Genomic DNA, 23,274 nt, shown 5'->3' on the forward strand with positions numbered 1-23,274 from the left:
GGCTTTTCAACAGATTTTATTTGTCCTGTTTTTGTTAGTGCAGTCACTGAATCTGGGACTACTGATCAATTTCCCTATTGAATCAACTGCATCTTCTTTATGAGCAAATCTTCATCTGATACTGGAAGAAACCATAGTGAATTTCTGATTATGATTCAAATTGATCATTTAAAACCTCTTCCCAGAATCCTATCTAATAATAGACAAACATGGTAATTGACCATACCTCCGCTACGCTTCCCATTGGCTAATCAGCAGGATATACAAATTAGCTGCCAACAAAGATGGCGGCTGGCAACCATGCAGCTGAAGCAAGCAGGAGATTTGCTTGCTTCAGTGATGGAGGAAGCCAAGGTTCTCCGCCTGCCGCGGCCCAGCTCTGAGCCCCGGAAACAACAATGTTTCAATTATAGAAGCCAAACAAACCCCAGATACCTGCTTTCAGCCAGCCATGGCCTCAGAGGTGGAGCTGGGCCTCAGAGCTGGAACTGGCTCTCAGCTCCAGTGATAGCTATAGAAGGTAAATAAATCCCAGAATAATAATAAAAAAAAGAGGCTGGGAGCTTCAGTCACCCGCTAGCCTGAAAATGGCCCTCAGCCCCTCACCCAGGCTGGCCAGGCACCCAAGCGGGACCCCCACCCTGATCCGAGACACCCTTCAGGGCAAACCAGCCAGCCCTCACCCATGCACCAGGCCTCTATCCTATATAGTAAAAGGGTAATATGCAAACTGACTCTAACAGCAGAAAGACTGGAAATGACTGGTCACTATGACACACACTGACCACCAGGGGGCAGACGCTCAATGCAGGAGCTGCCCTATGGTGGTCAGTGTGCTCCCACATGGGGGAGCTCTGCTCAGCCACAAGCCAGGCTGATGGCTGCCAGTACAGCAGTGGTGGTGGGAGCCTCTCCTGCCTCCCCAGCAGTGCTAAGGATGTCTGACTGCAGCTTAGGTCTGCTCCCCACTAGCAAATGGACATCCCCCGAGGGCTGCCGGGCTGCCAGAGGGATTTCTGATTGCCATCTTAGGCCCAATTCCCCGGGGAACAGGCCTAAGCCAGCAAGTGGTCACCCCCGAGGGGTCCCAGACTACAAGAGGGCACAGGCAGGGCTGAGGGACCCCCCCCCCCACGAGTGCACAAATTTTTGTGCACCGGGCCTCTAGTGAATCAATATTCTATAAGAGGTTCTTCATAGTATAAAGCTCATGATAGAAGATTCCAAAACTCAGGGTCTTATTATTTCTTGTTCTAGTCCTTGTAATGCTCTCATTTTATCTGTGAGTATGCCAGAGGATGGGGATGGAGGTTTGTCTAGAATTTCCAAAAAATAAGCAACATTATTATCCCTCTACACCTTGTTGTTTTTAACCCCCATACACTGATAGCATCTAACTGAACTAGAAATAAATTCTTTACTGTAATAAATTTATGTAGTACATTTTTTTAGAATTTCAGTTAATGAAACTAGACAATACTATTTCACCTAGTTTTGGGAAGGAAAACAATTTACCTGGACAGTAATGCCTTAGGGTTTTACTGAAAGCTCCTCTTATTTATGACAAATTTTTAAGACTGATTTGGATCATATAACTTGCCCTATAGGTTATACCTTGTTGAGAGATGTGAATGATTTATTTATTTGCTCTTTTCAGATCTCCTCTCTGGAAGACAGCATCCACCAGTTTGAACTTATGTACTTAAAGGGACACAAAGTCTATGAAGACATTTCAGTTTGTCCTAACTCAGGTAGAATATTTGAGACATCTAATATTGGAACAAGGACTGTACCTGGACCCAAGTAAGTTTCATGGTGTCCTAAGTTTCCTGACTTTTTCTTGGACTAGTTGGCTATTGCCCAAATTGGATTCCTAAACCTCATATATTTACTAAAGAATTATAGTCCTGACCAAATTTTATGGGAAGAATGGAATGAAATAGCATTTAGAGCCTTAAAGGAGAGTTTAATAAACCTACCTGCTCTTGGGCATCTTAATTATCAGATTCCATTTTCCTTTTTTTTTAACCAAAAGGAAGGTAATGCCTTTGGGGTACTCACCCAAAAACCTGGAGATCACCATAGACCCCCCCTAAGATATTAGCATTAGCAGCTTGACCCAGTGGCTCAGGGATACGCTCCCCCCCGCCTTGCCTTAAAGCCATTGATGCTACTGACTTGTTGGTTAGGGCTACAGTGAAAAAAATATATTAAAGTAACTTATGCAAAGACTAAAATCATTGTGAAAGTTTTTCATGCATATAAATCATAATGCAAATTACATTTTTCCATACACAGCAACTGTTTTTATTGCTTTAAAATGTTAATACATTCACCCCTTCCACAAACTCCATGAGGTAGTTAATACCATATGTTTATCTGCATTTCACTGGTGGGGAAGATGAGGTATAGGGTATTTCCACATTATACTTCCTTAAAAATAGTTTTACCGGATAAATTGTTTGGAAAATTATCTGTAGGAAATTAATGACTTAATTTCTTACCTTCCAAAGCATCAGTGACTTTTGTCATCTTTTATGTTTTATTGACCATTTTACTTTTGTGAATTTCCTATTCATATTCACTATTTTCATAAATGCAGTTTTGACTGATTTTTTTAAAATTTATTTTTTTTATTTTTATTTTTTTATTGCTTACAGTATTACAAAGGGTATTACATATGTGTCCCTTTTTTCCCCCGCCCTCGACAATCCCCTGGCCTCCCCTACCCCTCAGTGTCGTATGTCCATTGGTTATGCTTATATGCATGCATACAAGTCCTTTGGTTGATCTCTTACCCCCCTCCCTCCTGCCCCCCAACCCTCCCCAGCCTTCCCGCTGCAGTTTGACAATCTGTTTGAGGCTGCTCTGCCTCTGTATCTATTATTGTTCAAAAGTTTATAATGGTCTCTATTATCCATGAATGAGTGAGATCATGTGGTATTTTTCCTTCATTGACTGGCTTATTTCACTTAGCATAATGCTCTCCAGTTCCATCCATGCCGTTGCAAATGGTAAGAGTTCCTTCTTTTTTACAGCAGCATAGTATTCCATCGTGTAGATGTACCATAGTTTTCTAATCCATTCATCTACTGATGGGCACTTAGGCTGTTTCCAGATCCTAGCTATGGTGAATTGTGCTGCTATGAACATATGGGTGCATATATCCTTTCTGATTGGTGTTTCTGGTTTCTTGGGATATATTCCTAGAAGTGGGATCACAGGGTCAAATGGGAGTTCCATTTGTAGTTTTTTGAGGAAACTCCATACTGTCTTCCATAGTGGCTGCACCAGTCTGCATTCCCACCAGCAGTGCACGAGTGTTCCTTTTTCTCCACATCCTCTCCAGCACTTGTCGTTTGTTGATTTGTTGATGATAGCCAATCTGACAGGTGTGAGATGGTACCTCATTGTTGTTTTGATTTGCATCTCTCCTATGATTAGTGACTTTGAGCATGTTTTCATATGTCTGTTGGCTTTCTGAATGTCCTCTTTTGAAAGGTGTCTATTTAGGTCCTTTGCCCATTTTTTGATTGGACTATTTATCTTCCTTTTGTTAAGTTGTATGAGTTCTCTATAAATTTTGGAGATTAGGCCCTTATCAGATATGACATTGGCAAATATGTTTTCCCATGCAGTGGGTTTTCTTGTTGTTTTGTTGATGGTTTCTTTTGCTGTGACTGTTTGATTTTTTGTTGGAGATTTGTAATAGTTCTCACTATACAATGTCTACAAAAACTTTTCTGTTACAGGATATATTTTGAGGTAAGTTATTTAAGTCTCAATGCATGATTTAATGATATTATCTACTATGGCACTATATTAGTTCTATTAGTCTCTTTTTTAATATTTAAAATATTTTTATTGATTTCAGAGAGAGGAAAAGAGAAGGAGAGAGAGATAGAAACATCAATGATGAGAGAGAATCATCCATAGGCTGCCTCCTGCACACCCCCTACTGGGGATCGAACCCACAACCCAGGCATGTGCCCCGACTGGGAATTGAACCATGACATCCTGGTTTGTGGGTCAACGTTCAACCACTGAGCCATACCAATTGGGCAGTTCTATTTTGTTTCTCAAAATGTGTCCATTATCTACAGGAGTTGCATGGAAAACTCTGTGTTTTTTCCTATATTTTCCCCATCGTCAAAGTTTTAATTTATTTTCAAAATAAATTTTATGCCTTCATCTGGAAATTGTTTGTTGTAAGACTTTGATGGTGGTCTTCTTGGCCAATGAAGATCAATAAATGATTTTCCTATCTTGGACCAATTTGTTCATAAAGTGTTGTCCTGATGTGCAGGTTTTAGGAGAACTTTCAGACTCCTTTGGTTTGATTTACCAATTTCCTTTAATATTTATGTAATTTTTGTATTCTTTTCATTGGTACATATTAAGTCAGTCATAGTGTGCCCAAGTTTAATAAAAATGATAATTATTTTGTCACAACAAAGAATTGAATGTTTACATATAAGAGCTATGGGTGGAATGGGGCAACAATGTCCCGAGGAAAGGGACAAAAGAATGAGACAGATATGCCAATCTAGTATAGTTACATAGAATAATCATCATTATTTCAAATTGTGCTCAACCAAAACATTAAATTTCACACTATATCTGTCGATTGATAAGTGATGCTCCATCTTATTCTGAAAGAAATATATATACATATACAAATTTAGAGAGAATGAAAATACAATAAGTCCTTATAGGAGTACAGGTTCTATATTAACTTAATTTACAATTGGGGCCTTACATCCATTATTAAAGGCTGAAAATGAGAGTGAAAGCAATCAGGTCAGGTGAACATTTTTAAAGGCCACAAGAAAGAGATAATTTAGTTTTTGAAGTAGAAGATTTTCATAAATAGTTCAACTTTACAATAGAAAGCAAATAACTTTCTAATTCAATGAATATTCCACTGGAAAATGAGCTAAACTGCATGAAGGCAAATGACTTGCCATGTCTTTAGGTAAGAAGTTATTCTGAGGTTGGATGTATAATAAAAGCCAGGGAGCATTACTAGTCTCCCAAAATGAAATGGAAGGGTGAACCCTTTTACAGAATTCCTAGTTAAAATACTCTGAGTGCAAAATACTATGGATACTATGAGTAGACTTCTTCATGCTTTTTGTGTCATGCACAATATTTAAAACACTGTTTAACTCAATAATATTTTTGGTATTGCTTGTGAATTAGAGCAGTAAAGTTCAATATAGTCCCAAAGAGTTAGTTATTTTTAATTTTTCCAAGATTTTTCTCTTTGGAATGAAATATTTCTACCTCAAATAGGTAGTAAACCACTTGGAAATAAACTTTTATCTAAATCACTTGAAAACAAATGTTGATCTTAGAAGCTAAGTTATGAAGTCATTTTGTCACAGGAAGAAGGGATCCTTATGTTAGAACTTCATTGTGCTGAATAAACTGAAGGAGTCCCATTTATGAGGCAAATCAGCCTCAGGCCTTGAAACAACTACTCCCTTTTTTTCTTCTTTCCTGGTTTAGCAAACTTCTGGTAACAAAACAGACAACATTTTGTGATGACAAATGTAGCAGTTGCCACACAGGCCAGCAGGAACCCAATCACATCCAAAGAGTGGTACTGGAACCAGGTGAGGTCATAGGAGGCTGGCCGCAGGTGTTTGGCTCCTTTGTGGCGCATGACAAACTCGATCCAGAAGACCGCTCGATCTAGAGGTTTCATAGGCTGGTCATGATGAATTCTTGATAATTTCATAGCATTCTCCTTATATCTGAAGGAGAAACACAAAGATACCAACATTGAAAGGAAGTTAATTTGCCTAACCAATTCAAACCTATAAAAAGTTTTTGTCAAACAAATGATTTAACATACATACCTTAGAATTACAGTAGTATATTTTTATTTGGATGTCAAAGAAAGTTTGACTTCTAAATTAAAAATTTCTCATTGAAAAATATTTTAAACAGTGAAGATGAAAAATAAGTGGAAAAGTTAATGTATTTTCAGTAAAAGAAATGATAGAAGCCATTCTATATGCTATATGTTGGAGAGTGGAATTGTATCTATAATAATAAAAGCATAATACGCAAATTGACCAAACTACTGAACGGCAGAAAAACTGTCAGGACAACCTTCCAGACGACCACGCTATGACATGCACTGGCACCAGGCCAGTCAAGGCAGGTGCGATGCGATTGGTCAGGGGGCCCCATCATTGCCCCACGATCACCCCACAGAGGGAGGCCCAGGTCATCCTATGCAGGGCAATCAATGGGGGTGCTCCACAATCGATTGCCCCAAAGAGGGAGGCCCAGGCCACTGGCCAGCAGGCCAATCAATTGAGGGGGTGGGGGCTCCATGATTGCCCCAAAGAGGGAGGCCCAGGCCACCCTCTGTGTGGCGATTGATTGTGGAGCCCTGGCTGGGTAGGCGGGGCTTCCCTCTGCTGGGTGGTCAATCACGGAGCCCTGTGATTGATTGCCCCAAAGAGGGAGGCCCAGGCTACCTGGCTGGTGGTGCTGCAGAGGGTGTGCAGGGCTGGCCAGCGATAACCCCACAGAGGAAGGCCCAGCCCAGCCAAGTGATCACACCCCACACCTGTTGCCCACAGAGGGAGGTGACTGGTGGTGGGGGCAGGGGAGCAACACTGCACAGGTGGCAAGCAGTGGTGATGGTGGAGGCGGGGCCAGCTGCTGGCAGCAAGGGGAAGGAAAGCCCCAACAGGCCCTGATCACCAGCTAGGCCTAGGAACCCTACCCAAGGGGTCTTGGATTGCTAGAGGGCACAGGCTGGGCTGAGGGACATGGCCCTGTACATAAATTTTATGTACAGGGCCTCTAGTATCCTATGTAATAAAAGCCTAATATGCTATGTGTCTGGTCATCCAGTTGTCCATTCAATCAATCAAAGCACAGTATGCTAATGATATGCTAAGGCCCCTCAACGGCTCGCTATGATGTGCACTGACCACCAGGGTGCAGACACTCCAACTGGTAGGTTAGCTTGCTGCTCGGGTCTGACTGATTGGGACTAAGCAAGATGGGCCAGACATGCCCTGGAGCCCTACTGTGGTCCCTCCCGAGTTGGCTAACCTCCCGTGTCCCTTACCGGCCCTAATTGTGCACCTGTGGGGTCCCTTGGCCTGGCCTGCACCTGAGGTCAGTGCACTCCCACAGGGGGAGCGCTGCTCAGACAGAAGCTGGGCTCATGGCTGGTGAGTGCAGCAGGGGTGGCGGGAGCCTCTCCCACCTCTGCGGCAGTGCTAAGGATGTCCAAATTAGTGGACCTAAGTCATCAGAAGACCATGCTTTGAGGGCTCCCGGACTGTGAGAGGGTGCAGGCCGGGCTGAGGGACGCCCCCAACTCCCTGAGTGCATGAATTTCATGCACCGGGCCTCTAGTTTATAATAAAGCTCTAGAAGTTTTTTATTTTTTATTTTTTAAATACCTTTTAAATATTATTTTAGTGAAGGTCTGTTGTTGGTAGAATTATCGGTTTTTTAAAAACTATATTTTATTGATTTTTTTATAGAGAGGAAAGGAGAGGAATAGAGAGTTAGAAACATCAATCAGCTGCCTCCTGCACACCCCCCACTGGTGATGTGCTCGCAACCAAGTACATGCCCTTGACTGGAATCGAACCTGGGACCCTTCAGTCTGCAGGCCAACGCTCTATCCACTGAGCCAAACCCGTTAGGGCAAAGCTCTAGAAGTTCTAAAGAGGAATTGTGTCCTGGCAGGAGAAAGGCTTCCTCACAAGTCTTTGTATTTCTACTCTTCTCTTCATAACTCTATTTTTTAAAAAAAATATTTTATTGATTTTTTTAGAGAGGAAGGGAGAGGGATAGAGAGTTAGAAACATCAATGAAAGAGAAACATTGATCAGCTTCCTCCTGCAAACTCCCTACTGGGTATGTGCCCACAACCAAGGTACATGCCTTTGATTGGATTCGAACCTGGGACTCTTAAGTCTGCAGGCCGATGCTCTATCCACTGAGCCAAACCAATCACGGCATAACTCTGTCTACTTTTAACCCTATAGCCAAAATACTTTTTGTTAAACCCAACAGAATACTACACATGCTCAAAATTTCTATCTGCCTCCTTATCACATTTAGAATAAAATCCAAATCAATTATTTGCCCTGTCGTATCTTACAAGAACAGACCCCTGGCTATCTCTTCTATTATTTTGTCCCAAGCATGCTCTACTGTAGTCACAATGCTCTTCTAGTTAGCTATTCATTGGAGGTGCCAAATATGTTCTCCTGTTGGCACTTTTGTACTTTCTGTCCGCTTTCTCCCTTTCCTGGAGCAGTTTTTCCTGCAGCACCCCACTCTTGCTGGAGATGTTGGCTCAGTGTCACATCTCAGAGAGACTTTCCCTGGCCACACTATGATAGCATTTCTTTTTTTTAAATTAATTTTTAATTTTTTAAATTTATTGTCTATAGTTTTACATATGTCTCCTTTTTCCCCAGTTGACCCCTGCCCTCCAGCAATTCCCACCCGGGGCAAGCCCCCACCGTCCCAGTGTCTATGTATGATAGCATTTCTTTAATGTCTCTGGTTTTCTTTATTTTTCTATTTAATTCCTATAATTTCTAAATACATTTTATAAAACATACCTTCAATTTATTTATGAAATTCATAAGTGTGTGCATATATTCTAAGTGATCAGCTCAAAATTTCAAAATTATCAATAAAGTTATAAAGTGAACATATCAACATACCCACTATCCATAGAACCACTTCATCCCTGGGCCATTTTACTACACCCTTCTCCAAATTGCCTACTCTCCTGATCTCCAATACCATAAATTAGTTTTTCTTGTTTATATATTAGAATCTTATAGTATGTACTCACTTGTTTTTTTTTCATTTCTGTAGCAGTTATTGGTTAATTCCTTTGCTATATAGTATTTAATTATATGACAATACTACAAATTATTTCTTCATTTAATGACCAATGGACATTTAGATTATTAATACTTTTTGGCCATTACTACTAAACTACTATAAACATTTTTGTATATGTCTTTTAGTTTACATATCTATGCATTTCTATTCCTATAGACCTAAACTGATGATAACAAGAATTCACAATGATGTAGAGAATTGGAACTCTCATACATAGCTGATAGGAATGTAAATGGTATAGTCTCTTTGATCATCAGTTTTTCAGTTTGTCATAGAGTTATTGTATGACCCAGAGTTCACTTGAAGATATCTACCCAAAAATGAATGAAAACTGATATTCACACAAAAACATAATGCTGTATTCATAATAGACAAATAATTGACAAAAGACCTATTTCTAACTACTATTAAAAATGTGATACTTACGAAGGGTCATTAATGACAGTCTTCAATGCATTGAGCAAATCTGTACTTGAAATAGTGTTGAAGTCCAATCTGATAGCTGCTCCCTTGGTCTTCATGCGAACAATGTTATCAGGTTGATCCGCAAACATAGGGATACCCACCATAGGGATCCCATGGTAGATCGCCTCATAGATGCCATTGGCTCCACCATGAGTTATAAAGGCTTTGGTTTTTGGATGACCTAGGATTGAGTGAATTTCAGCAAATAATGAATTATAAGTCTTGGAAATAAAATGAGAGTTGGGCAATAAAGGCACTGATAGAGACTATATATTTAGTAACATATTGGTCTACCCTTCAGACTGTATTAAAATGTTTTTCAGAAGTCATAGGAAGAGGCACTTAAGTCTGCTGGAGAGACAGTGAAGGCTTACATAGAAGATAGGTGTGTTCCTTTTGACTTGAAATGAATACAAGTTGCTAGTGGACAAATGGAAAGAGAATATTCTGAATTTAAAAAAGTGTGCAAAAAAAAGTGGTGGTGCATGTTGAAATATATTCTCTTAATAAAATAGTGAAGTCACAGAGTGTGATATGTAGATGTTAAGGCAACCGACAATGGGATGGTGATGGCACAGGAATTAAAGGAAGGAACAGGTACACATTATCATGAAATTATTTATTACTTCAAAAAGAGATATATATATTTTTTCCCAATGGAAAATGTAGAGTCACTGGCAATAAAAGAGGAGCTGATATTTTTCAGGGGCACCTGTACACCCTTACCGTGGATTAAATGATTGGTATAAGGAGAGAATTAGGAGGCAGAGTGACAATCAGGAAAGTGTTGAGATATTCTCTCTGAGAGGAATTACATATGAAATAAAGATCTTTTGTTTGTGGCCGTAAGTAACATGGCTGTGTAACATAAGATGCCAACTTATAGCTTATCCTTTTCCCCTAGGACTGGGAAAGAAATATTGGGAAGTTCATTTTTATTTTTGAGGTTTTCAGTAAGAAATGTTCAATACATTTCTATCCTAGTGAACTGTTTATCAATCTGGTTAACTTGATTCTGATTTCAGGGTTTTCCAGAATCTTACCAAGAAGGTCATTCTGGGGGATCCATTTATAGAGCCGGGTGTTTGGCCCTAAGGTGTCTGGTTTTTTGCCATCATATCTCCATATAACCTGTTAGGGTAAGGAAGGGAATGTATTACTTGAGTCAAACTGCAGAGTTATATCATGTTAGAATTCTAAATAGTTTAAGAGACATCTAGTTAAACCCTGACATATTACAGGTAAGGGAATGAGGAAAAGACATTCTGATAATGAGAATCAATAAAAGGCTGATGTAAGAAGTGTACATACTTATATTGCATGTTACTTATTTTTATATTCAGTCAGGTATGAGTGCAATCATGATATTTCACACTTTGGGGTTAGAAAAATGAGATTATCAATGACCAATTCAAGCATATAAAAATTTTTATGTAGTCATATAATTGTAGTGCAAAACCCAGCAAATTAATGGTCTATGCATTTATTTTAATTATTTATTATTCTAGCTGTTATCATTTAGATTTAATGTTAACCTGTTTATTTCTTTTTGAATGATGGGGAAGTGCTTTTCTTATATTCATTAATTTCATAAAGTATATTAGAGTTTTACATAATTTGATTTACAAAATCAAGGCAATCAGCTATTTATAAGAATTAAATCATTTTGATGTTTATTATTAATAATAAATAATGTCTGCTTAATGAGTATGTTTAGCTTCTTTTAGTTTTCTACTTATTAATCACCACTTCCAAGTGGTAATTTTTACCTAAATCCAGTGTTATCACTCTAGCTAGGATGGAAAATTTTCTTAAAATGTAGAAAAGAAAAGTCATTGGCACTTTATAAATAATAGTTTACCTGTTGAAAAGATCAAATATGATAATGACAGTAAATTTTACTCAACTGACTGTTAACACTACAAAACATGCTACAATGTACTGACAGCATTGATTAATACGGTTAATTAATGATAAATAGCCAAGCAATTTCTAAGTCCACCAGCAAGCTGGATTCTAGTTTATAAGTGGTTAACATCTCTTTTCTATGTGTGTGTTAACGTTACTTTAGGTTTGCCGGGGTCCAACCCCAGCAGGTCCAGGGGTTCCCAAAGGCGTAGACGGAGTCGGTGAAGAAGGAAGGACACGGAGACAGTGTTCAGTTGATCAGCAGCCTAGCCAGGATCTCCAGCCAGGATCTCCAGCCAAGTTCTGGTCTGGATCTCCAGCGAAGTTCTGCTGTTTATTGTCTTGTTACATCCATATTTATACCAGTTGATTTTAATCCTGTCAATTTCTATTACAAAGGTTAGGGCGTTTCTTATCTTCATTCCAGGGAGTAAAGATTATGTAGCTTAAACATGATTGTTTGTAGTGATTAACTACCCGCCTGGCACTTAGTTAAGGAGTTTCATCCCCTCCCTGACTTCAGGGAAAAATTCCTACCTGGGGAAACAACCTTTCTTGGAGAGGTGACCTTGGTTAAAACACACAGCGCTAAGGGGAGCAAACATATTAAGAACAGTATGCTATATACGCCAGGTCCCTTGAAACATATGCTGTGCAGATGTTTCTTTCCTGCAGCGACTGTGTCAAGCAGCAAGGATGGACCGGCTTCCGGCATAGGTTCTCAGTAAACTTGCGTAGGTATTAAGGAGAAAGCTACATTAGTTAGGAAACTACAAGTATTTTACAATTACACAGAGACAATTGTATTTTATGTATTAGAAAATATGATTTATTATCATATTTTATGGAGAAGGGGGAGGCATTTTAAACTATCCTATGTTAGGCTTGCTTCTGGTTGACTATTACATTTCCTTCTTCTTCTTAATCAGGAGAAGTTATTATTCTGATGGGTTGTTTTAGGGCCACATATAAAACACAGGGTCACCTTGAAGGCTGGACCCACCTTCACCTTTTCTTTTACGTCTTCCTGCCTCAGAATTTAGCAGGGCCCAGCCCACCAGGGAGGTTCTCATTCCTTTTTACGGGCCATTTTTTCTCTTTCTCTAAATCATTGTTTCTGGATTAGGTACCTGGATGCAGCTTGGTGAGCCCTAGACATCCTTACTCTGAATATCACCTTGCAACCAAATAGGCCTAATCCAAAATCCAGGGAAAATAGGAGAGGCCTGGATTACCTGGAAAGTCTAAATTGTAAGATGCCTTTCAGACTGTTATCATTCCGTGGTTAATGTTAAAATTTAAGTCTAGTCTGAGAACATTGGTACTGTGTTCAGTACTCTAGGAATCCGGCAAGGAAATGAAGCAAATGACAGGATAGGATGTGATGATATCGGTTTCTGCACTATTATCAAAGAAAAATTCACACTGTATTTTTGAAATATATTTCTTTGTGACCAGAATGTTAATGCCAAAGTTACTGCCCATCAAAAAGACCCTCTATACTACTTTAGCACCTGACATGTGTATTTTGTTTTTCAAATTGTTATCCGAGATAATTGGAGCTATCCTAATAGTTAACCTTTCATGTAGAAATTTCTTAATCAGACCCTTTACAGAGTTTAACACACTCATTAATTTTCTGCTCTAAAGTAGTTTATCTAACCTTTTGAGGAACCTGGGCAAGGGCTGATGCAATCACATTGGCTTTCTCTTCTGTCATGTTAGTGACCATCGACCCCAGGGAAAACACCACAATACCATTTTCTCCAGAGCTCTGGACAAACTCTTCCATTTCCTGTGAATAAAGAATTTTCTCCATCACAAAAGAGCAATAGCATAGTGAACACTATTGAAGGGATTGCTATAAACAGCCAAAGAGAAAATTAAGTATTATAAGGAGTTATTAGTGTAGTGCTTGTTATTTTAAATTGTGTTAAAATGCACAAAATATAAAGTTACCATCTTAAGTATTTAAAAATATTTTTATTGATTTTTAGCGAGAGAGAAGAAGAGAGAGGGAGAGACAGAGAGAATCATCTATTGGCTGCCTCCTGCATGTTCAAGGTGGTGGGGCCCACAAGCTGGCCATATGCCCTGACTGGGAATCGAGCCAGTAACCTTTGGTGCATGGGACAGTGCCCAACCAACTAAGCCACACTGGCCAGGGACCATCTTAACCATTATTAAATGCACAGTTCTGTAGTATATATAGTCTTATTGTTATAAAACCCATCTCTGTACTTTTTCATCTTGCAAATTGGAACTGACAATCATCATTCTACTTTGTTTCTATGCATTTGAGTAGTCTAGATACCTCATTTATTGCCATTTATTCATGCACTCATTGGCTGCTTCTTGTATGGGCCCTGATTGGGATCAAACCTGCAACCGTGGCACACTGGGACAATTCTCTAACTAACTGAGCTACTTGGCCTGGCCAATACTGTTCTTAACAGCAGTAAAAATAACAATAGTAGCAATAGTTAATATTACTTTTGTGTCACTATGTGCCATAGACATTGTAAGTATTATATCCTATCTAATAAAAGAGAAACATGGTAATTGGCGTACAACCACTACCCTTCCCATTGGCTAATCAGCGAGATATGCAAATTAACTGCCAGCCAAGATGGCGGCAGGCAGCCAGGCAGCTTGAAACTAACATGAGGCTTGCTTGCTTCAGTGACGGAGGAAACCAACGTTCCCCGCCTGCTTTGCCGGCCTCTGAGCCTGCAGTTTAAGAAACATTGTAACAAATATAGAAGCTAAACAAAACCACAGAAACCTGCTTTCAGCGAGCCCGGGATCTCAGAGCTGGAGTTATACATTGTTTTGATTATAGAACCAAAACAAACCAGATACCTTCTTTCAGCAGCAGAAGCCTCAGAGCTGGAGCCAGAGCTAAAGCTGGCCCAGAATAAAAAAAAAAAAAAGAAAAAAAGGAGCAGTTGGGAGCTTCAGTAGGCCTGAAAACAGCCCTCAGCCCCTCACCCAGACTGGCCAAGCACCCCAGTGGGGACCCCCACCCTGAAGGGGGTGTGACCAGCTGCAAATAGTCATCATCCCCTCACCTAGGCTGGCCAGGCACCCGAGTGGGGGACCCCCACCCTGAAGGGTGTGTGACCAGCTGCAAACAGCCATCATCCCCTCACCCAGGCTGGCCAGGCATCCCAGTGGGGACCCCCACCCTGATCCAGGACACCCTTCAAGGCAAATCAGCCAGCCCCACCCATGCACCAGGCCTCTATCCTATATAGTAAAAGGGTAATATGCCTCCCAGCACCGGGATCAGCAGAGCCATGAGGCCTCCTGGCACCGGGATCAGTGTGACAGGGGGCAGCGCCCAAACCCCCTGATCAGCCCTGCTCTGTGCCTGATAGGGGGGAGCTCCCCAACCCCCTGATCGCCCTGTGGCTCTGTGTGTGACAGGGTGTGGCACCCCAACCCCCCCCCCCCCCCACAGGCCCTGATCTGTGTGTGATGGGGTAGAGCCATAACCTCCCCATCGGCCCTGTCCTGAGTGTGCGAGTGGCAGTGCCCCAACCCCCTGATGGGCCCTGCTCTGTGCGTGACAGGGGGCAGCGCCCCAAACCCCTGATTGGCCCTGCTCTGTGCGTGACAGGGGGTGGCGCCGCAACCTCCCCATGGACCCTGCCTTGAGTGTGACAGGGGGCAGTGTCCCAACCCCCCAATTGGCCCTACCATGAGCGCGACAGGGTGGCATCACAACCTCCCAATCTGCCCTGCTCTGTGCATGACAGGGGGCAGCGCCCCAACTCCCCAATTGGCCCTGCTCTGAGCCTGACCAGGGGCTGCACCTAGGGATTGGGCCTGCCCTCTGCCACCGGGAGCAGGCCTAAGCCAGCAGGTCATTATCTCCTGAGGGGTCCCAGACTGCGAGAGGGCACAGGCCGGGCTGAGGGACCCCCCCCTTTCCCCTGAGTGCACAAATTTTTGTGCACCGGGCCTCTAGTATATATATAGAATTTTTTTATACTGAATAGAAATATGAGGTTGATATTATAACTATAAGAGTAGATTTCTTCACATCTTTAATCTGTGTTTTTCATTATTTGTTGCTGGAATTCTCACAGCAGCCTCCTCTTTGTTTGCCTTTCCACTCTTGTCCCTATGCAATTCAATCCAGAGATTGCATCTTGAGGGCTTTGTGAAAAAGAGAATCTGATCATATCTCTGCCCTTTTACTCCCTTTTCCCCTTTTCATTGGCTCCTGAATACTTTCATTAGATTCTTCAAAATTCTCATAATTAATTATCTCTAATTTACTTCTCCAGCATCATCTGCCTCTTTATTCAGCCTCTTCCTGATGCACTAAACTTGGACTTCTTGGGAATTGTCATTATTATTTTTCTGGCATTACCTTTTGTGTCTTCCTTTATTACCATTCCTTTCTGCTATCCTATGTTAGGCTTGCAGTTCCCACTTAATTATCAATTATATGAAATATTTTCTATAATCCCTGAGGGATATTGTTTAGCATTGTGATCTTCCCTATTATACTACTCTTCACAAAATTTTTATTACTAATATTAGAGGCCCGGTGCATGGATTTGTGCACCGGTTGGGTCCCTCAGCCTGGCCTGCGCCCTCTCACAACCCTGGACCCCTAGGTGGATGTAGTAGTGCACAAAGTGGCAGATAGCTGGGGAGGAGTCCAGGCTAGGGGCCACACTGCTCCTGCTCATCCAAGTCCCCCTGTGCCTGCAGCTGCTGCTGCTCAGTAGTGCTGTCATGAAGGTGGGATAGGCTTGCACTGCACAGCTGCGCTCACCAGCTGTGAGTCTGGTGTCTGGCACCTGTTGGTCAGCTGAGCGGCACTCCCACTGTAGGAGTGCACTGACTACTGCGGGGTAGCTCCTGCATTGAGCGTCTTCCCCCTGGTAGTCAGTGCGCATCATAGCGACTGGTCGACTGGTCATTCGGTCACTTAGGCTTTTATGTATATAGATTTATGTATATAGATTCTGTCTTTCCAAGTAGAATGTTGGGTATTTATGGATAAAAATTGTGTCTTCACTGATTCTCTTTTATCCAGTGCTTATCTCTGGCTATGTGAGTCACTCTAAGAATGTCTTTGAATGAATGATTGACACTTTCTTATATATTCAACAGTAAAGAACTTAATTTAACTGACCCTATTTCCAAAGTCTCCCAAGTATAATTATTTATTTGGTAATGATAATGACATTCAGATTCTTGAAATAGTATAAAATGTATGCTTTTCTAATTGTCACTTGACCCAGATTCCCACATCTCTCACCGTGTGGTCAGAAATACGGAATGAAGAACACAGAATCATTGCTACTGAAAGTGCAAAATAATCAAAGTAGAAAAAACATGAATAGTTTTACCTTAGGCAGGGGTTTGGCAGGCTTGCAGTGGAGTCCTCCAACAAAATCGAAATGTGGTAAGACTGGGCGAGGAAATTCAAAATCCCAATAGGTTCGAATGAGCCACATTTCAGCTTTCCCCATTAACTCAAATAATGTAATGGGTTTTCCTGAAGGGGAAAAAGAAAAGAAAATAAAGATAGTGAAAATGAGAATAGTGTAATGTGAATATAACAGGTAATTTTCTGAAAGGAGCTTAGAGTAATGTAGCCAAAGATGTTTAAAAGTGATTGGCTTACACTCTTTTCAAAATTGCCTGGTACTGGCACAAGAACAGATATATAGAGCCATGGAACAGAACAGAGAACCCAGAATTCGACCCAAACCATTATGCTCAATAAATATTTGACAAAGGAGGCAAGAGCATACAATGGAGTCAAGACAGTCTCTTCAATGAAGGGTGTTGGAAAAATTGGACAGACACATGCAAAAAAAATGAAACTAGACCACTAAACATAAAAATAAAATCAAAATGGATAAAGGACTTAAATTTAAGATGGGAAACCATAAAAATTTTAGAAGAATCCATAGGCAGTAGAATATCAGATATGTCATAGCAGTATCTTTACCAATACAGCCCCTAGGGCAATAGAAACTAAGGAGAAAATAAACAAATGGGACTACATCAAAATAAAAAGCTTCTGTATAGCAAAAGAAACCATCAGCAAAACAACCAGAAAGCCCACTGCATGGGCGAACAGATTTGCCAATTTTATCTCTGATAAGGGCCAATCTCCAAAATTTATAGGGAACTCTTACATCTTAACAAAAGGAAGACAAACAATCCAATAAATAAATGGGCAAAGAACTTAAATAGAAACTTTTCAAAATAGGACATACTAAAGGCCAGGAGATAGATGAAAACATACTCAAAGTCACTAATCATCCGAGAGATGCAAATCAAAATGACAATGAGATACCATCTTGCCGGAGTCCAACCCCAGCAGGTCCAGGGGTCCCCAAAGGTGTGGATGGAGTCGGTGAAGAAGGAATGACACAGAGACAGCGTTCAGTTGATCAGCAGCCTAGCCAGGATCTCTAGCCAGGATCTCCAGCCAAGTTCTGGTCTGGATCTCCAGCGAAGTTCTGCTGTTTATTGTCTTGTTACATCCATATTTATACCAGTTGATTTTAATCCTGTCAATTTCTATTACAAAGGTTAGGGCGTTTCTTATCTTCATTCCAGGGAGTAAAGATTATGTAGCTTAAGCATGATTGTTTGTAGTGATTAACAACCCGCCTGGCACTTAGTTAAGGAGTTTCATCCCCTCCCTGACTTCAGGGAAAAATTCCTACCTGGGGAAACAACCTTTCTAGGAGAGGCATCCCCTCCCTGACTTCAGGGAAAAATTCCTACCTGGGGAAACAACCTTTCTTGGAGAGGTGACCTTGGTTAAAACACACAGCGCTAAGGGGAGCAAACATATTAAGAACAGTATGCTATATACGCCAGGTCCCTTGAAACATATGCTGTGCAGATGTTTCTTTCCTGCAGCGACTGTGTCAAGCAGCAAGGATGGACCAGCTTCCGACACCATCTCACACCTGTCAGAATGCCTATTATCAACAAATCAACAAATGACAAGTGCTGTTGAGGATGTGGAGAAAAAGGAACCCTCATGCACTGCTGGTGGGAATGCAGACTGGTGCAGCCACTATGGAAGACAGTATGGAGTTTCCTAAAAAAATTAAAATGGAAGTCCCATTTGACCCAGTAATCTCACTTGTAGGAATATATCCCAAGAAAACAGAAACACCAATCAGAAGGACATATGCACTCCTATGTTCATTTTACATTAGCTAAGATTTGGAAACAGCCTAAGTCCCCATCAGCAGATGAGTGGATTAAAAAACGGTGGTACATCTACACAATGGAATACTATGCTGCTGTAAAAAAGGAAGAACTCTTAGCATTCACAACAGCAGGATGAACCTGGAGAGCATTATGCCAAGCGAAATAAGCCACTTGGAGAAAGATAAATATCACATGATCTCACTCATTTGTGGAATATAATGAACAAAAACTGATGAACAAAAATAAATCCAGAGACAAAGAAGCATCAAACAGACTGTCAGACTTCAGAAGGGAAGACAGGGAGGGGGAAATAGGGGAGGTGGATGGGTAAGAGATCAACCAAAGAACTTGTATGCAGGCATATGAGCATAACCAATGAACACAGACACTAGGTGGGTGAGGGCATGTGCTTGGGGTTGGGGGTAGCTGGGGAAAGGTCAGTGGGGGAAAAAGGAGACATATGTAATACTATATGTAATACTTTCTGCCGGGAGCCGGTCCATGCTTGCTGTTTCAAGGGACCTGGCATATATAGCATACTGTTCTTAATATGTTTGCTCACCTTCTTGGCACTATGTGTTTTAACCAAGGTCTCTGAGAAAGGTTGTTTTCCCAGGTAGGGATTTTCCCCTGAAGTTAGGGAGGGAATAAAACCTCTTAACTAGTGCCAGGTGGGTAATTAATCACTTTAACTACGAACAATCGTGCTTAAGCTACATAATCTTTACTCCCTGGAATGGAGATAAGAAACGCCCTAACCTTTGTAATAGAGATTGATAGGATTGAATCAACTGGTATAAATACAGATGTAATAAGACAGCAAGAGACAGAACTTAGAATACGGAACCAGAAGAAGACAGAACCAGGAGGCACAGAACCTACACAAAACGTTCTCAAGAGACAGAAGAACTTCACTGGAGAGAACATGGCAAAAGATCCTGGACTGAACCTGACTACAGAAATTGGCAAGAGAACCTGACTAGAACCTGGTAACTGAACCTGGCTGGAGAACCTGGACAGAACCTGGCTGGAGAACCTAGCAAGAGAACATGGACACAGACCCTGGCGGGAGATCCTAACCAGAACTTCGCTGGAGATCCAGACCAGAACTTGGCTGGAGATCCTGGATGGAGATCCTGGCTAGCCTGCTGATCAACTGAACGCTGTCTCCATGTCCTTCCTTCTTCGCCGACTCCGTCCACACCTTTGGAGACCCCTGGACCCGCTGGGGTTGGACCCCGGCAACTTTCAACAATAAAGAATTAAAAAAAGAAAATTTCCTTATGACCCCTGTACCATAAATGCATGCATAATATTTATGTCAAAAAATTAAAGACAAAAAATTATTTAAAAAATGATTGGCTTAGCCCTGGCTGGTGTGGCTCAGTTGGTTTAGGGTCGTCCCGTGCTCTGAAAGGTTGCTGGTTTGATTCCCAGTCAGGACACATGCCCAGGTTGCAGGTTTGGTCCCTGCACAGGAGGCAACTGATCAATGTTTCTCTCTCACATCAATATTTTTCTCTCTCCCTATCATATTCTCTCTCTTTGAAATTAATAAAAAAACATATTTTAAAAATAAATAAATACAAATAAAAGTGATTGGCTTGAAAATACAGTATTCACACACATTATTTATATAGACTTTTATCTCTAATATCACATCAGTACATTCAGAATCATACACATTTATTTAAGCACTAAAGAGTTAAGTATACATTTGTTTACTCTGTAAAACTTCAAAATTAACGAATGCAAATGTAAACAGTGATTTCAACTCTTTAGTCAATCAACCCTACCATACACACAGAAATGCCTTTCCCTAGACTACTCAGTCTAGATTCTATTTAGCAAGCTATTCCCTTATTTCTAGATTTTACAAGTAAATTGTGAGATCTTTGAGAGTATGGCCACTATTGCATTTGGTTCATATTCAGAGCTTAAGAATATTTGTATGTGAAATAAAAATATTTGCCAAAAACAGCTGGAAATCTTTCATAAAGTATGGAAATAGATGTGCTCACCCTTAATTTTGTCTATAATAGAGAAATATAGTTTTTGAAAAAATATAGACTTTTAACTTGATTATCTACCCTTCAACAAGATTTTAGGCCTTTAAAACAGATGATTTATAAGCCCGTAGTGAAGCAATATAATCATTGGAAACTTCGAGTTATAGGTTCTTATCTGAGAGTCATATTTCTCCATTGTCAAAGACTCCTTCAGGTAGTAAGGCAAAACAGTATAATTTTTAAATAAGAAAACTGAGGAGAAACAAATAAAAACAATTTCCCCAATGGTCCATAGACATTGTGTTAAAACTATGTAATTCCTCAATTTACATTTGTGCTTTGATGAAAATATTTAGTGAAATTTCTAATGCATTTATTGAAGAAAAATATTATAGTAAAATTGATATGTAGGATAAATGGACAGAGCCACTGCCCAGAGGATTTTTAGGGCAGTTAAACTACTCTTTACAATACTATAATGGTGGATACATGACATTATAAATTTGTCCAAAAATCACAGAATATACAATGCCAAGAGTGAACCATATTATAAACTATGGACTTAACATAATAATAATAATTCAGTATATTTTCATCAATTGTAACCAATGTACTTCTCTGCTGGGGAATGTTGACAATAAGGAGGCAGGGCATATATGGAAAGCTCTACTTAATTTTGCTGTGGACCTAACACTCTTCTAAAAAATGAAGCCTATTACAAAAAAACAAAGAAGAATGGGTATGTGATTGCTGATGGAACTCCTCAGTGCTTCAATTTGGGGTCTCTAACTTCCTGGAGTATCCCATACTAGTGTACCCAGGGTTTAAATTAACCTTATAATTTAAGCATTTCTGTAATATAGGGTGTCCCACAAATATAGACGCACTTTGAATCATTATTAACTCCAATGGGTTAAATCTGAAAATAAAGAAACATCAACTGAGCTATCAGAAAAAAGTTTGTATACATTTTTGGGGGGAACACTCTCCCTGTGTTTGTGAGATTAAAAGATCATTATATATTATTAGAGGCCCGATGCATGAAATTCATGGAAGAGCTTGGCCCTCACAGCTGCGGCAGCTTGACTCAGCCAACATGGACCCAGCTTCGTCCGGAAGGTCATCTGGAAGGTCGTCCAGCTGTCTGGTCTAATTAGCATATTATGTTTTTATTCTTATAGATTATTTAATCATTGCACTTATAAAAGACAAATTCCTCTCAATATTTATACCAACTCATCTTCCAAAGCACTAGGAAAGTTAGGACTTCATGCTACCAAGGAAAAACATAGCTTACCTAGTACTTCGTTCAGAAATTGATCCCACTTCTTCTGATTATATGTTTGCAGGCAGAAGTCAAAATAGAGCACATAGACCATATTTTTTACCCTCTCTATGAATGTCATCTGATCACTTAATTCTGAAAAGACAACAGGTACATAGGATGGAGGGAATGGCAGTCCTCCACTGTACTTTTCAATTTTATAGCCAGGAGAGAAGCGGAGACTGTAAACAAAAGGTATTTTAAGTAGCTCAGCCAGCAGCTCACCACATGCTCCAACGGCATCTGCAAGCACAACATCAAACCTTGACTCCTGTAGTTTTGTCATAAGTTTCTTATTAAAAACAGCATCTTTACAGAGCTTTTCAATGAAGTCAGAACCTTCCCAAAACATTTCTTGCATTAGTGAAAAATGTGTCCAAAAGGTATCTTTTGGCAGATCATATGTCCATTTATTGATCAGCCGCATGAAAAAAGAAACCATATCATCTTTTGTTAAAGATGTAGGAAAAACCTCAAATTGAATAGCAGATGGTTTATTGGGATCAACAAGAATTGAAGCTGAAGATGTCAGAACAGTCACTTCATGACCTCTCTGGACAAGTGCATCCAGGATGGTCTTCATGTTGATCCAGTGGCTGTATTCTGTGGGCCACACCAGCACCTTTCCACAACTCCCAGGGCTGAAGTGACCACTCAGCTGTAGCAGCAGCAGAACTGAAATCCACTTCATAGGCATCCTGGTGGCACACAGGCTTCTTTTCAAATGGCTGATCCCTTTACCCTGGCTCATGCTTACGTGCAAAGGGAAATCAATTAGAAAGTTAAAATATAACTCCTCCACCTGGAAGTAAAAACAGTCATGGCATCTGGAGCACAAGAGGAAAAAGCAAAAGGTAGATGAATAGTTAGGCAATGATGATGACACAAAAACATGTCATACTGTTTTTGTCATAGTTATTAGATTCCATGCGAAGATACACAACAATATGTATTTACTATATGTATTGATTGATTGATTGATTGATGGAAGCTAGCTCATGTTTAATTGTGGCATTTTAAAATTGGACAAGTGCCCTAGCTGGTTTGGATCCGTGGACAGAGCATTGGCCTGCAGACTAAAGGGTAGCAGGTTTGTTTCAGGTCAAAGGCACATGCCTGGGTTGCGGGCTCAATTCCCAGTTGTGGGTGTGCAGAGGGCAGTTGATCAATGATGTTTCTATATCTCTCTTGATCTCCCTACCTCTTTGAAATAAATAAAAATATATTTCAAAAAATAAAATTGGGACAAGTGTTTTGACATCTGCCCCTCCCCCCTTTTTCAGTTTCTTTAAAGTTGCAAGAAAACAGTAACCAATCACAGGTTTAATGGATTTAATAAATTTACCCCTTTGGCTCCTATTTGCAGCACCCAATATTCCTTTGAAACCCCAGACAGATTCGGTGGTGGCCAACAGTAAGTTTCAGACCTCTAGAGTTTAACAGTTCAGGTTCTCT

At 40.5% G+C, this 23,274-nt stretch overlaps 1 protein-coding gene across 1 annotated transcript; it reads right to left on the reverse strand.

Annotated features, from left to right (window-relative positions):
• Nucleotides 1–5,038: 5,038 nt before the first annotated feature.
• Nucleotides 5,039–22,574, reverse strand: LOC118669509 (UDP-glucuronosyltransferase 2B31-like). Its single transcript, XM_036335580.1, has 6 exons — nt 21,793–22,574; nt 16,653–16,801; nt 12,944–13,075; nt 10,416–10,503; nt 9,334–9,553; nt 5,039–5,759 (listed from the first exon to the last, which is right to left on the reverse strand). Exons 1-6 carry the CDS (start codon nt 22,568–22,570, stop codon nt 5,480–5,482), a joined length of 1,647 nt encoding a protein of 548 aa, XP_036191473.1. The 5' UTR covers nt 22,571–22,574; the 3' UTR covers nt 5,039–5,479.
• Between the last annotated feature and the right edge of the window lie 700 nt (nt 22,575–23,274).

The sequence above is a fragment of the Myotis myotis genome, unplaced genomic scaffold (genome assembly GCF_014108235.1).
Source record: "Myotis myotis isolate mMyoMyo1 unplaced genomic scaffold, mMyoMyo1.p scaffold_m19_p_1, whole genome shotgun sequence".
NCBI lineage: Eukaryota > Metazoa > Chordata > Mammalia > Chiroptera > Vespertilionidae > Myotis > Myotis myotis.

What these genes read in the sequence shown, in the direction of transcription:
- LOC118669509 (XM_036335580.1), bottom strand. Translation starts at nt 22,570, where the DNA reads ATGAGCCAGGGTAAAGGGATCAGCCATTTGAAAAGAAGCCTGTGTGCC. An exon ending in CTGCCAAACCCCTGCCTAAG is followed by an intron (nt 13,076 to 16,652) that starts GTAAAACTATTC and finishes CTTTATTCACAG; the next exon opens with GAAATGGAAGAGTTTGTCCA. An exon ending in ACTGTCATTAATGACCCTTC is followed by an intron (nt 5,760 to 9,333) that starts GTAAGTATCACA and finishes TTTCTCCTTCAG; the next exon opens with ATATAAGGAGAATGCTATGA.